Source organism: Oncorhynchus kisutch, linkage group LG26 (assembly GCF_002021735.2).
Source record: "Oncorhynchus kisutch isolate 150728-3 linkage group LG26, Okis_V2, whole genome shotgun sequence".
In the NCBI taxonomy this organism is placed as follows: domain Eukaryota; kingdom Metazoa; phylum Chordata; class Actinopteri; order Salmoniformes; family Salmonidae; genus Oncorhynchus; species Oncorhynchus kisutch.
The window spans coordinates 143,696-160,136 of record NC_034199.2 but is presented as its reverse complement, the minus strand read 5'-3'; the positions used below and the strand labels follow the sequence as shown (position 1 = coordinate 160,136).

General features: G+C 41.9%; 1 protein-coding gene across 10 annotated transcripts in view; it reads right to left on the bottom strand.

Annotated features, from left to right (window-relative positions):
- mycbp2 (MYC binding protein 2) overlaps positions 1-16,441 on the bottom strand; it is a 265,465-nt gene that overhangs the window by 195,994 nt on the left and 53,030 nt on the right. For all 10 annotated transcript variants that reach the window (XM_031805789.1, XM_031805791.1, XM_031805794.1 and 7 more), the window contains exons 6-9: positions 16,000-16,242; positions 14,001-14,072; positions 6,027-6,126; positions 5,240-5,313 (exon numbers count right to left, since the gene is read on the bottom strand). In XM_031805789.1, the coding sequence (XP_031661649.1) occupies positions 5,240-5,313; positions 6,027-6,126; positions 14,001-14,072; positions 16,000-16,242 (489 nt within the window). The remainder of the gene's footprint in view (positions 1-5,239; positions 5,314-6,026; positions 6,127-14,000; positions 14,073-15,999; positions 16,243-16,441) is intronic.

Below are 16,441 nucleotides of genomic sequence, written 5' to 3'. Positions count from 1 at the left end.
TCTCCCTCTCTCTCCCCCCTCTCTCCCCTCTCCTCTCTCTTTCTCCCCCCTCTCCTCTCTCTCTCTCTCATCTCCCCCCCTCTCTCTCTCTCTCTCTCCCCCCCCTCAAACTCTCTCTCTCTCTCGTCTCTCTCTCTCTCCTCCCTCCCCCTGATGTTAGCCTTCTAAATGAAAATTGTTTGGCTGAACGACGACACGGATAATATAGAGCCGGCTGGCTTATCCGTGTATCAGCAGGACAGAGCAGCTACATCTGTTAGGACAAGGGGTGAGGGTGTGTTTCTATTTGTCAATAACTGCTGGTGCGCAATATGTAATATTAAAAGAAGTCTCGAGTTATAGCTCGCCTGAGGTAGAATCCCTCATGATAAGCTGTAGACCACAATATCAACCAAGAGAGTTCCCATCTATATTATTCGTAGCTGTCTATTTACCACCACCAAACCGATGCTGTCACTAAGACCGCACTAACAAGCTGTAAAAGGCCATAAGCAAACAAGAAAATGCTCATCCAGAAGCTGCACTCCAATGCAGCCAAACTTAAATCCGTTACACCTAATTTCTACCAGCAAGACCCATGTGCAACCAGAGCGGCAAAAAAAAAATACCACCTTTACTTCACACTCAGAGATGCATACAAAGCTCTCCCTCCATTTGGCAACTCGGACTATAATTATATCCTCCTCATTCCTGCTTACAAGCAAAAAACTAAAACAGGAAGAAACCAGAGAATCGCTCAATATGGAAGTGGTCAGCTGACATGGATGCTATAGGACTGTTGTGCTGTAGCATAAAATTGGAATATGTTCCGGGATTCATCCAATGGCATTGTGGAGTCCCCCAGCTTCATCAATAAGTTCATCGATGACGTCGTTCCCAAAGTGACCGTACGCACATTTCCCAACCAGAAGCCATGGATTACAGGCAACAACCGCAACGAGCAAAAGGCTAGAGCTGCCGCTTTCAAGGAGCAGGACACTAATTCGGACGGTTAAAAAGTAAAAACCCTCGTGGAATGTGACAGAGCTCGAAAAATATTACCGACTACAAATGTAAACCCAGCCACTAGCTGCCCAGTGACGTGAGCCTACCAGACAAGCTAAATGCCTTTTATGCTCGCTTCGAGGCAAACAACACTTCAGCTTGCAAGAGAGCACAAGCTGTTCCGGATGACTGTGTGATCATGCTCTCCATAGCCGATGTGAGTGAGACCTTTAAACAGCTCAACATTCACAAAGCAGTGGGGCCAGATGGATTACCAGGACGTGTACTCAAAGCCTGCGTGAACCAACTGGAACTTGTCTTCACTGACATTTTCAACCTCTCCCTGACAGAGTCTGTAATACACACGTTTCAAGCAGACCACCATAGTCCCTGTGCCCAAGAAAGCGAAGGTAACCTGCCTAAATGATTACCGCCCTGTAGCACTCACATCATTAGCCATGAAGTGCTTTGAAAGGCTGGTCAAGGATCACAACACCATCATGCCGGAAACCCACTCAAATTCGCATACCGCCCCAACCGATCAACAGATGACGCAATCTCAATCACACTCCACACTGCCCTTTCCCACCTGGACAAAAGGAACACCTATGTGAGAATGCAATTCATTGACTACAGCTCAGCATTCAAAACCATAGTGCCCACAAAGCTCATCACTAAGCTAAGGACCCTGGGACTAAACACCTCCCTCTGCAACTGGATCCTGGACTTCCTGATGGGACGTCCCCAGGTCGTAAGGGCAGGCAACAACACATCTGCCATGCTGATCCTCAACAATGGGGCCCGTCAGGGGTGCGTGATTAGTCCCCTCCGGTACTCCCAAGACTGCGTGGCCAAGCACGACTCCAACACCGCCATTAAGATTGCTGACAACACAACGGCGGTAGGCCTGATCACCGACAATGATAAGACAGCCTATAGGGAGGTCGTCAGACACTCCCTGTGGTGCCAGGACAACATCTCCCTCAATGTGAGCAAGACAAAGGAGCGGATCGTGAACTACAGGAAAAGGGGAGCCGAACAGGCCCCCATTAACATTGACGGGGCTGAAGTGGAGCGAGTCCACATCCCCATGAACTATCATGGTCCAAACACACCAAGACAGTCCTGAAGAGGGCATGACAACAGCGTTTCCCCCTCAGAAGACTGAAAAGATTTGACATGGGTCCCAGATCCTCAAAAAGTTCTATAGCTGCACAATTGAGAGCATCCTTACCCCCACCCCCCGGTATGTAAACTGCTCAGCATCTGACCATAAGGCACTAATGAGGGTACATCACTGGGGCCAAGCTTCCTGACATCCAGGACCTATTAACTAGTCGGTGTCAGAGCAAGGCCCAAAAAATTGTCTAAGACTCCAGTCACCCAATTCACAGACTGTTCTCTCTGCTACCGCACGGAAAGCAGTACCAAAGCACCATGTCTAGAACCAAAAGGCTCTTTAATTAACAGCTTCTAACCCCAAGCCATAAGACTGCTGAACAATTAATCAAACGGCCACCCGGAATATTTGCATTGACACCCCCTGCTACTCACTGTTTATTATCTATGCATAGTCACTTTACAAATTACCTCTACTAACCTAACCACATTTACTCGGTAACGCACATTTACTCGGTAACGGTACCCCCATATACAGACCTATTATTTTAACGTAATTTTATTGTTACTTTTATATATATTTTTTGTTCACTTTAGCTTATTTAATAAATATTTTCTTAACTCAATTTATTCAACTGCATTGTTAGTAATCATTTCAGAGTAAGGTTTACACCGGTTGTATTCGGCACATGTGACAAATTACTAAGTAATGGGTCTGAATACTTATGTAAATGTGATTCATTTTTATTTATTTATACATTTGCATAAAAATCTAAAAACATATTTTTGCTTTGTCGTTATGAGGTATTGTGTGTTGATTGAAGAGGGAAAAAAACGATTTAATCCATTTTAGGATAAGGTTATAACGAATCAAAATGTGGAAAAAGTCAAGGGGTCTGAATACTTTCCGAATGCACTGTGTGTCATCCCCAACAGCATTTGGGATTAGTTACTAGAAAAATCTAATTCATTCAAAAAATTATCTTCAATCCGATCAGAAACATCTTGGTCACAGCTTGTCTTTCCTAAATGGTGTAGGCTGACGTATTTACATCAGAATTTCTTTGTACATTTGCAGTAAAAATTATAAGAGAAGGCTACACCATAGCCTGGCCCCTCTGCGACACGACAACATTTTATGCACTTGTGAAATGTAGGCTAAGCACCATTGAAATCAATAATTTGTCCCAATTGATAATCGAACACACTGCGGCCATGTGCCAGCGCAATGATCAAGAAATGTACATCCTGCCTCTATACAAAGAAAATGTATAATCATACACAATTATGAGTAGGCCTAGACAAGGCAATTTGATTAATAATTTCATGATCATGGATCATCTGGAATGGGGAAATTATTTTCAAAGGGTGCTGCTGTCAGAAATTCCCTTACGGTAGGAAAGGTAGACTAATGAAAAATAAAGGTAGGGAATAGATTTGTTTCTATAAATAGAAAATCCCTTTAGCCTATACTAATGTGTCATCCTGTGAAATTGACATTGCTGCACAGCCTCATAAAAATGTATTTTATTTTAATTGAAAATCTTTTCAGCCACCAGTGTGACCCCAGCATAGAGATGAATAGCTAGATGGCACACTTGTCACTAGACAGTGATGATCTCTATGGGCTTTGCTATCACAGAATATATCAATGGCAAAGATCAGAGGGGAACCCTCTTTCCATTTTTATGGACAGCTGTCATGACAATTCCCCAAAACAGCTTTCTTCGCTCGCTCGAGAACTAAATGAGGAAATAAGTTGCTTCATTTCATAACGGGATGCTATCTGAAATAAAGTTCATAATGGGAGGATATTCATTCAACTTTGGCAACAAATTTGCATGTTTGATGTAATTAAAATGATTTGAGAAACTATGCAATCCTAAAACGCTATTTTTGTACTTAGTTATTTTCCCGGCCCCTTGGTTATGCCCTGTTTACATCCCAAATTTGTCGTCTGTTGCGTTTGAGTCTACAACGAAGTGGCATCGCAGGGCCACCTTGCATCCGAGGCTTCATTGAGAAAAGCAGGCCGCTTTTTTCCTTTAAATTTTGTGCACACATTTGTTTGCATCCCTGTTCGTTAGCATTTCTCCTTTGCCAAGATAATCCATACACCTGACAGGTGTGGCATATTGAGAAGCTGAATAAACACCATGATAATCACACAGGTGCTCCTTGTGCTGGGGATAATAAAAGTCCACTAAAATGTGCAGTTATGTCACACAAAAATGCAGCAGATGTCTCAAGTTGAGAAAATGTGCAATTGGCATGCTGGCAGGAATGTCCACCAGAGATGTTGCCAGAGAATGAAATGATAATTTCTCTACCAAAAGCTGCCTCCAATGTCATTTTTGAAAATTTGGCAGTACGTCCAACCGGCCTCACAACCGCAGACCACATGTAACCACGCCAGCCCAAGACCTCCACATCCAGCTTCTTACCCCTGCGAGATCATTTGAGCTGAGGAGCATTTATGTCTGTAATAAAGCCACTTTGTGGGGAAAACCTCATTCTGATTGGCTGGGCCTGGCTGCCAAGTGCGTGGGCCTATGTCCTTGTAAGTCCACCCATGGAACAAAAAAATGGGTGCACCCCTGCCCAGTCATGTAAAATCCATAGATTAAGGACTGTGTGTAGAGATGGGATGGCTGATAATGCTTGTAGTAGGGACTTTTCCGGACCATGGCTGATGTGTGGTGTGCTTTAACTGTGCGTTAAAAACAGGTGAAATATTTTACTTGGCAAGAAAGACCGGGCAGCAGAGCCTACCGGTTGACGTCTCAATCGCATTGTGTTTGTCACACCTATTAGTGTGTTTGAATAAGGCCACAAAGAGGTGCCTTTAATATAATAGATAATCCATACAATACAAAAAGATTACAAATAATCTGAGAGATAAAAAACATTTTATCCCAAGCAGCATGAAAAATGCAGACCGTGCATCGGTGTCTGCAGGTCCGGCAGGAATGACACTACATTATAGTATAATAGCAATCTCTCACCTACATTAGGCACAGGGCTTCAGTCTGTACCCATCCACTCCTCTCAAGATAAATACAAATAAAATAATTTTAGCGCCAGTGCAGCAGATTAATGTGAGTGTGTGTGTGTGTGTGTGTGAATGGAGACTCACGTCTTTGCAGGCAGTGATTTGGTTGATGTGTTCTCCGTCAGTGAAGACTACGCTCTGGCCGTCTGTCTGTAGGCCTGTGAAAAGGACAGTTCAAAAGAGTTTATAATATCCAAAGAATATGGAGATGGATTTGTCATGCTTTTGACAAAGGAATTCAGCCGAAATACTGTGCATTGGCCTCGGTCCGTCCATGATTTGGTACATTTTATTTATATTTTTGAAATGAATATTAACATAGCATACTGTAAAACAAATAACAGGGCTAGGTAGACAGATTTAGTTCTCAATATCCTGAGGAAGTGCGTAAGTGTCTGCACATTGAATCTATAAAGCTATGTAGGCATCTTTGTCCTGTGGCCATTTGGTTATGTTTCAATCCTTTCCTAGTTTAATCAGGTTTCATTTCTGGATTTCTGGATGAGGAATGCATTAGTTATGATTATATCGAAATATTATGAATATTGAAAACATTGTAGTTACAAGCCTTAGAGTAGAGTATATTAATGATATGGTTGGCTAAAGGGTTTGGTCTATTGTCAATCACCGGGCGAGAGGTTTAAAAGCGGCCAGAAGTTTATGATAATTAAACATAAAATGTTTCCAAGTTAATCTAAAAAATACCACATTTATTTTCAGAGGCCAGGTTCATTGGTTCAAGACAACAGTAAGTAAACAGGTGATTACAAAAATATAAACTTGCTTACAAACAGGTACATAAAAAAATGTATGCATTGTTTATTATAACACACACTATTGGGAAGAAGGATGTGTTAGTGTTATCATGTACCTGGCATAGTGATGGTTCCCTCATGCTCCAGAGTCTCTGGGTCGATCTTGATGGCCGATGTACTGTGGTTGTTACTCATATCCCGGTACAACAGGCAGCCCTGCGCGCACAAGCATCAATTTATCAATATTTGTATTTATACACTTTTAGGACTGCATTTGTCACAACTCACAAAAGCAACACAGCCATTAGAGAGTTATAATGTGTAGCACAAACAAGACCAAGACTGCAAATTCGTAGGTAACTGCCCTGTCCCGCCACCTTGGATCACTTTTCCCCAGAGCTGAAGATCTGAATAACTGCGCGAGAGTTTCTTTACGCTGTACAATATGGGCAAATAATGACAATTTTTTTTTACAAATATTCCAAATGCAATTTTACTTGTGATTTAGATCAAAAACTTTGTTGGAATCATATAAAATGTGTATTCTCATTCTATGATTGGTGTTTGGCATGACAATGAATGAAAAGCCAGATACAGTAGAAGTTGTGACAGGGTAGGAATCAAAGTGTTAGACTTTCACAGGGGACTCTTACATTTGAATGTTACATTCATGGCGTTTAAAAAAAAATTGCGGCCTCTTGTGATATGGATACATGACAATTGTGCAGACCTGCTGTACACACACATTTTTGTGGTCTTCTCTCTGACAATCGTGAGTGATAATTCAAGTTTCACCAGTTTAACATTCATGCATCATCCCCATGCCAACCATTTGATCTCAATCAGTTTCATGGGGATATGCGTTTAGATCTTGAGTTATACAGTGTTGTTTGGAAGTAGCCTACAGTGTATTTATTATGGATCCCCATTACTGGGGTCCAGCAAAATTAAGGCAGTTATACATTATTAAAAACATTACAGTACACTTACAACAGCTTTCACAACATATTAAGTGTGTACCCTCAGGCCCCTACTCTACTACCACATATCTACAACACAAAATCCATGTGTACGTGTGTGTATAGTGCGTATGTTAGTGTGTTTGTGTGTTACTGAACAGTAGTCTAGGTGCGTCAAAACTAGGGCCTGTAGGACCTGCCTTGTTGATAGTACTGTTAAGAAACCAGAGCAGCACTTTATTATGGACAGACATCTCCCCATCCTTGCTACTGTTCTATCAATATGTTTTGAACGTTAGTTTACAATCCAGGGTTACTCCAAGCAGTTTCTCCTCAACTTGCTCAATTACCACATGCATTACAATATTAAGCTGAGGTTTAGTGAATGATTTTTCCCAAATACAATGCTTTTAGTTTTAAATATTTAGGACTAACTTATTCCTTGCCACCCATTATGAAACTAACTGCAGCTCTTTGTTAAGTGTTGCAGTCATTTCAGTTGCTGTGGTAGCTGACGTGTATAGTGTTGAGTCATCCGCATACATAGACACACTGGCTATACTCAAGGCCAGAGGCATATTGTTTCGTAAAGATTGAAAAAGCAAGGGGCCTAGACAGCTGCCCTGGGGAATTCCTGATTCTCCCTGGATTTTGTTGGAGATGCTTCCAATAAAGAAGCATCTGTGTTCTGTTAGACAGGTAACTCTTTATGCACAATATAGCAGGGGGTGTAAAGCCATAACACATAAATTTTTCCAGCAACAGACTGATTGATAATGTCACACTGAAGTCTAATAAACCAGCCCCCACAATCAATTTCCCGCAGCCAACCATCAGTCATTTGTGTAAGTGCCTTGCTTGTTGAATGTCCTTACCTAGAAGCGTGCTTAAAATCTTGTCAATTTGTTTACTGTATCTAGACAAACAATTTTTTCCAAAAGTGTTTCATTTTTTATTTATTGAATATCCAAAACATACAATATACTTGCAGTGAAGCCGCTCAACAACTACATCATACCAGCCATCCAACAGATTTCCATTCAGAGCAACACACAGAAGCATCCAGGGTCAAAGGACAGATCTACCACCAGGCCAAAAAATGTGAACCCGAACCCTCCATGATCCCCCATAACTGTCCCTCAACCATTCGAGACACCTCCCACAGTCACCCGCAAGAAGAAGAAAAAAATACAATTAATTCCATTCCCCACCCCCAATGCACCATCAACCAAGAGAATGAACTAAAGAGAAAAAAGGAAAAGACAAGAAAACAGCAAACAATGCAACAACAACAAAAAATACATGTAAAACAAAGGACATGAACATGACATGAACCGTAAAGGTAATAACTCCACAAACTCTGTATTGGAGATTCAGGAAGAATTTAGTTCATTTTTCTCCATATTCCATCCAGTTTGCTTTATTTTTGTAATAGATTACATTAGATCGTTCTTGAATAAGTTCCTCAAGTTCTTTTTGTTTTTCCTCTAACTTATTTTGTATCTCTGTAGTATCGTTTTTATTGCCCTCTACCTGTACTATTAGTTTATGGATTTCCCTTGTTTGTCGTGTCTCTTTAGCCAGAAACTGCTTTTAGATTATTGATGAATATTTAATTGAATGACCCCTGAAGGTAGTGCATTTAAAAAGGTATCCCAAACAATAAGATTTGCTGAACCTATATTATACTGGAAATTTTCAGTTGTAAATTATTATGTCTTACTTTTAACTAAGTTGTCCTCCAGGAAACTTTGTAAAAAAAAAAAAAAAAACGTTTTTATTTTCTTTGTAATACAGTAAACTTTTAAATGTCCAATATCCCCGTCCATGTGGAAAATGTATGTGTTATGTGAATGCCAATTAGATGAGCCAATCGCAATCTCTTATTAAAACTTTTTCAATCTTTGACGCAAGAGACAAGAAAGTAGTCAAGATGACTAGCTTGATTAAGTCTCCTCCATGTATATCTCACTAGGTCAGGGTTTTTTAGGATCCAAATATCCACTATTTATAATATGTCCATAATATTTGTGATTTCCTTAAACGGCACGGTGATGATAGTTTGTAGAGTTATTACCTTTACGGTTCATAGAGGTAGTTAACACTGTTTTAGTCTCCTACCATAATGATTCGATCATTTGCTGCCTGTAAGTTCAATAAATTGGTCTAAATATCTTTGAAGAAGCATGGATCATCCTGATTTGGACCAGCATGGATCATCCTGATTTGGACCATATAGAATAATGAGCCAAATCCCTTTTTCGTCCACCTTCATATTCAAAAGGATCCACCTTCCTTGCGAATCATTCCTGATAATTTGCACATTCAGATCGACATTTTTGTTAATTCATATCATGGAGTTCCTTTGTCCATGACAGAAAATGATTTCACCCCGTTCCCTTTTCCATGCAACTTCATCTAAGGATGTAGAGTGAGTTTCCTGTAAACAGTAGATGTTATATTCCTTTTCTTTTAGCCATGTAAAGACTGATCTTTTTTTATAATCTGCTAAATTATGAGAATGAAATCTAATATTGAGGATCTATCTAGATTTTTCACATTTAACCGAATGGGTTGTGTGATTAGCTGGGTCAGATTAAGATCAAAATCAAATCAAATGTATTTGTCACATACACATGGTTAGCAGATGTTAATGCGAGCGTAGCGAAATGCTTGTGCTTTTAGTTCCGACAATGCAGTAATAACCAACAAGTAATCTAACTAACCATTCCAAAACTACTACCTTATACACACACATGTGTTAAGGGATAAAGAATATGTATATAAAGATATATGAATGAGTGATGGTACAGAACGGTATAGGCAAGATGCAGTAGATGGTATCGAGTACTGTATATACTTATGAGATGAGTAATGTAGGGTATGTAAACATTAAGTAGCATTGTTTAAAATGGCTAGTGATATATTTTTACATCAATTTTCATCAATTACCATTATTAAAGTGGCTGGAGTTGAGTCAGTGTGTTGGCAGCAGCCACTCAATGTTAGTGGTGGCTGTTTAACAGTCTGATGGCCTTGAGATAGAAGCTGTTTTTCAGTCTCTCGGTCCCTGCTGTGATGCACCTGTACTGACCTCGCCTTCTGGATGATTGCGGGGTGAACAGGCAGTGGCTCGGGTGGTTGTTGTCCTTGATGAGCTTTATGGCCTTCCTGTGACATCGGGTGGTGTAGGTGTCCTGGAGGGCAGGTAGTTTGCCCCCGGTGATGCGTTGTGCAGACCTCACTACCCTCTGGAGAGCCTTACCGTTGTGGGCGGAGCAGTTGCCGTACCAGGCTGTGATACAGCCCGACAGGATGCTCTCGATTGTGCATCTGTATAAGTTAGTCAGGGTTTTGGGTGACAAGCCTTCACCACACTGTGTGTGTGGGTGGACCATTTCAGATTTTCGTTGATGTGTAACCTAAGAAACTTAAAAACATTCCACTTACTCCACTGCTGTACCTTCGATGTGGATAGGGGGGTGCTCCCTCTGCTGTTTCCTGAAGTCCACAATAGTCTCCTTTGTTTTGTTGACGTTGAGTGAGAGGTTGTTTTCCTGACACCACACTCCGAGTGCCCTCACATCCTCCATGTATGCTGTCTCGTCGCTGTTGGTAATCAAGCCCACTCCTGTTGTGTCATCTGCAAACTTGATGATTGAGTTGGAGGTGTGCATGGCCATGCAGTCGTGGGTGAACAGGGAGTACAGGGGGCTGAGCATAAACCCTTATGGGGCCCCAGTATTGAGGGTCCGTGAGATGGAGATGTTTCCTACCTTCACCACCTGGGGGCGGCCACGTTAAAGTCCAGGACCCAATTGCACAGGGTGGGGTTGAGACCCAGGGCCTCCAGCTTGATGAGCTTGGAGGGTACTATGGTGTTGAATGCTGAGCTATAGTCAATGAACAGCATTCTTACATAGGTATTCCTCTTGTGCAGATGGGATAGGGCAGTGTGATGGCGATTGCATGGTCTGTGGATCTGTTAGGGTGGTACGTAAACTGAAGTGGGTCTAGGGTGGCCGGTAAGGTGGATCCTTGACTAGTCTCTCAAAGCATGATGACAGAAGTGAGTGCTATAGGGCGGTAGTCATTTAGTTCAGTTCTTTTTGCCTTTTTGGGTACAGGAACAATGGTGGCCTTGAAGCATGGGAGGACAGCAGACTGGGATAGGGAGCAATTGAATATGTCTGTAAACACACCAGCCAGCTAGTCTGCACAAGCTCTGAGGATGTGGCTAGGGGATGCCAACTGGGCCGGCAGCCTTGCGAGGGTTAACACGTTTAAATGTTTTACTCACGTCGGCCACGGAGAAGGAGAGGGGGGGAGCAGTTCTTGTTAGCGGGGGGGGGAGCAGTTCTTGTTAGCGGGACGCAACGGTGGCACTGTATTATTCTCAAAGTGGGCAAAGGTGTTTAGTTTGTCTGGAAGCGTGATGTGGCTGTTTTTTTTCTTGTAGTCCGTGATTTCCTGTAGACCCTGCTACATGTCTTGTGTCTGAGCCATTGAATTGCGACTCCACTTTGTCCCTGTACTGGCATTTCGCTTGTTTGACTGCCTTGCAGAGGGAAAAACTACACTGTTTATATTCAGCCATATTCCCAGACCTCTTTCCATGGTTAAATGCGGTGGTTCGCGATTTCAGTTTGGTGCGAATGCCGCCATCCATCCACGGTTTCTGGTTAGGGTAGGATTTAATACACACAGTAGGTAAAACATATCCAATGCACTTCCTTATAAATTCACTCACCAAGTCAGCGTATAGGTCAATGTTAGTCTCTGAAGCTGACTGGAACATATCCCAGTCCGCGTGATCAAAAAAATATTGAAGCGTGGATTCTGATTGGTCAGACCAGTGTTGGTTCTAGTCACTGGTACATCCTGTGAGTTTCTGCTTATAATACGGTAGGAGCAAGATGGCGTCGTGGTCGGAATTGCCAAAGTGTGGGGGGGGGGCTTTGTATGCATCGTGGAAGTTAGAGTAGCAGTGGTCGAGTGGATTATCCCCGGGCGTAGTGCAAACAATATTAGAATTTAGGTAGCCTTGTTCTCAGATTTCCTTTGTTAAAATCCCCAGCTACAATAAATGCAGCCTCAGGATATATGGTTTCCGGTATACATAGAGTCCAGTGAAGTACCTTTAGGGCCATCTTGGTGTCTGCTTGAGGGGGAGCATACACAGATGTGACGATAACTAACGAGAATTCACTTGGAAGGTAATATGGCCAGCATTTGATTGTGAGGAATTCTAGTTCGGGTGAGCAGAAGGACTTGAGTTCCTGTATGTTGTTATGATTATGCCATGAGTCGAATACATCATGAAGCATACACTCCCACCCTTCTTCCCAGAGAGGTGTTAATCTCTGTCGGCTCGATGCATGGAGAAGCCTGGTGGCTGAAATCATTCCGACAAAATATCACGAGAAGGCCGTGTTTCCATGAAACAAAGAATGTTGCAATCTCTGATGTCTCTCTGGAAAGCAACCCTTTCTCGAACTTCGTCTCCCTAGATGTCAAGAGACATGCACGTCTACAGAGCCTGACCAGGAGGCCGTGCCTTCTGCCCCTTCTGCGGTGCCGTCGTCTTGGGTCGGCTTCTGGGATTAAACAGACGCCTCAACGGTTCACTGTTGACATTGAGACTGGTGTTTTGCGGGTACTATTTATTGAAGCTGCCAGTTGAGGACTTGTGAGGCATCTGTTACTCAAACTAGACACTAATGTACTTGTCCTCTTGCTCAGTTGTGCACCGGGGCCTCCCACTTTCTATTCTGTTTAGAGCCATTTTGCACTGTTCTGTGAAGGGAGTAGTACACAGTGTTGTACGAGATCTTCAGTTTCTTGGCAATTTCTTGCATGGAATAGCTTTCATTTGTCAGAACAAGAATAGACTGACGAGTTTCAGAAGAAAGTTATTTGTTTCTTGCCATGTTGAGCCTGTAATCGAACCCACAATTGCTGATGCTCCAGAAACTCAACTGGTCTCAAGGGCAGTTTTATTGCTTCTTTAAATCAGAACAGTTTTCAGCTGTGCTAATATACCTGCAAACGGGTTTTCTAATGATCAATTAGCTTTTTAAAATGATAAACTTGGATTAGCTAACAAAGTACCATTGGAACACAGGAGTGATGGTTGTTGATAATGGGCCTCTATACTCCTATGTAGATATTCCATTAAAAATCAGCCTTTTCCAGCTACCACAGTCATTTACAACATTAACAATATCTATACTGTATTTATGATAAATGCAGTGTTATTTTAATGTGCTTTTCTTTCAAAAACAAGGACATTAAGTGATCCCAAACTTTTGAACAGAGGTGTACATTAATCAAGCATTTCACAAGTTATCCAGATACTTACTGTTCGCACTTGGTGGTCTATAGAAGCTTCCCACCAGAATGGGCTTTAGGTGATGCAGATGAACCTGTAGCCATATTACTTCAACAGCATTACAAGAATGTGGTTCTGAATATAAACAGCCAAACCTCCACCTTTGACATTTCTGTATTTTCTGTTGATCTTATAACCATGTATTGCTACCACTGTATCAAAGGTACTATCGAAGTTACTTTCAGAGAGTGTCCGAAAATATCATCTGTTAAGCTACATTGGTAAACGTGTGATCTTTTTTACACTTTTCTGGGATGCTTGAATGTTTTTCTTGCTTTACTCATAATCCTGATATTGCAGGATTATTTTGCTGCGACAATACTGGTCGAACGAGTAAAGAGGCGTAAAGAAGACAATCCCGCACAAGCAAAAATGTCAGACCTTAAGCTGTTGGGAAAAGAGATCCAGAAGTTGGATCCGCAGGAACTCCATAGAAACAAACAGTGCCTCATCAATAAATGTAATTTTGGGGGTAAAAACCTATTCCTTCCTAACCCCTAAAGGGATTCAGTAGGAGCAGAATCGTTATCAACTTAAGCATTTACTGCATACAGATCAGCAACCATGCTTATTGGGTCAAATAGAGGGTGATACAAATCTATGCAGTCAGCCAACAGCATTGTACGACTATAAGACAACCATAACTAGTGATGAAATAGAATTCCAAGTTCCCTAGTCTTTCATGTTTTCGTCATGTGGAATCAAAATTAAGATTAACACAAAAATTGAAGTTAAATTACCTGAGCGAAGCCCAACCATGATCTCTTCTCCATCCAATTCCTGAAGCATGATGTGGAATTATACACATGGCCCTGGAATACACACACACTGATCCAATGTTAGAGTGCAATCCCAAACGCATAGCCAAATGTTCCCTTTCCAGATGATTCGATATGTACAGTTCATTCGGAAAGTATTCCCGACTCCTTGACGTTTTACGCTACATTTTTTTCCCAACTTTATTTAACCAGGTAGGCTAGTTGAGTTCTCATTTACAACTGCGACCTGACCAAGATAAAGAAAAGCAGTGCGACACAAACAGAGTTACACATGGAATAAACAAAATGTACAGTCAATAACACAATAGAAAAAAAGAAAGTCTATATACAGTGTGTGCAAATTGCATGAGGTGATAAGGCAATAAATAAGCCATAGAAGTAAAGTAACTGTTTAAAGTTAGTGAGGGAGATGTGTCTCGAACTTCAGCGATTTTTGCAATTCGTTCCGTCATTGGCAGCAGAAAATTGAAAGGAAAGGCAGCCAAAGTAGGTGTTGGCTTTGGGGATGACCGGCGCGTGCTACGGGTGGGTGTTGTTATCGTGACCAGTGAGCTGAGATAAGGCGGAGCTTTACCTAGCAAAGACTTATGACCTGGAGCCAGTGGGTCTGGTGACGAATATGTAGCGAGGGCCAGCCGACTAGAGCATACAGGTCGCAGTGGTGGGTGGTAATATGGGGCTTTGGTGACAAAATGGATGGCACTGTGATAGAATGTAGTCTATCACAGTATTATTCTAAAATGTATTAAATAGTTTTTTCCCCCTCATCAATCTACACACAATACCCCATACTGACAAAGCACAAACACCTTTATTTTTAAATTAAAAATAAAATAGTATTCAGAGCCTTTGCTCAGTAAATTATTGAAGCATCTCTGCCAGCAATTACAGCCTAGAGTCTTCTTGCGTATGACGCTACAAGCTTGGCACACATGTATTTGGGGAGCTTCTCCCATTCTTCTCTGCAGATCCTCTCAAGCTCTGTCAGGTTGGATGGGGACCGTCGCTGCTTTACTTGATTTACTAACTAACTAATCAATCACAGAACTACACACACAGACTAGTTATTCATTGGTTACTGACATGATACACTGAAAAGTCCCGAGTGGGCTAAGCCGATATGACGGCTTGGTCGACAAAGTAAAGGGGTGGGGCTAGCTCAAGAAGTGGGTGGACCCCATAAAAACACTACACTCATGGAAATGCTTATACTTAGGACATGAACAACCGCTCATTCGACAATAAATTGCAATTTACTTTGTGTGTAATACTTTCAACCCTTTTTCATGATGTCCAATTGGTAGTTACAGTCTTGGAACCCCTGACCGAATCACAGTGACAAGCAGGAACACCAGTAGCCATAACAAACCAACTACACCAAAGTCTAGAACTGAACGGTAAAGGAGGTCAACAATGCCATATTTCTGCTCATTGATTAATGAGTAGCTTTAAGACCGCAGTACATTATTCATTAACACACACACACACACACACACAAATAATATATACACAGTTTGGGGTTATGTGAGGAGCAGGGTCACAGTTGAAGTCGGAAGTTTACATTTATTTTTCAACTACTAGTTTTGGCAAGTCGGTTAGGACATCTATTTTGTGCATGACACAAGTCATTTTTCCAACAATTGTTTACAGACAGATTATTTCACTTTTAATTCACTGTACCAATTCCAGTGGGTCAGAAGTTTACAAACACTAAGTTGACTGCTTTTAAACAGCTTGGATGTAATGTAATGGCTTTAGAAGCTTCTGACAGGCTCATTGACATCATTTGAGTCAATTGGAGGTGTACCTGTGGATGTATTTCAAGGCGTGCCTCTTTGCTTGACGTCATGTGTATCTTGTATGCTCATGGATTAGTTTGTATTGACTGCTATATGAGTGTAATAAATCACTTGAAAAAAGCACTCAAGTAGACACCAACATGTCATCCCACCCTACCTACCCTGACGGTGCCACTGTAGCCGGAGCCCACTTTGTAGAGGCCATCCTTGCAGAGCAGGTAGAGGAAAGAGCCGTCGGTCTGCAGCAGGCAGCGCTCATCCTCATTGACGGTCACCTCCTTCAGTACCCACTTGTTCATCAGTGCCGCCCGCTTGATGCCGTTGCCGAACCAATCTTGGATCTGGATCTTGCCCACCAGCACGGCCTGCACGCTCCTCTGTAGCGCGTTCAGAATGGTCGGCACCTGGGACGAAGATGAGGGAAGAATAAAGATTAAGAATTAAGAATTCATGGAAATTAACTAGAAATTGAAAGGACCGTTTTGCCTGCTTTAAGTGTGGAGTGTTTTGTAGAAAGGTCTGGTTTGAAATCAGGGCTCCAGAGTGCGACTATTTTAGGGTTGTCTCCCCCAAAAATGTATCTTGGTCGACCAAGAGTCTGTT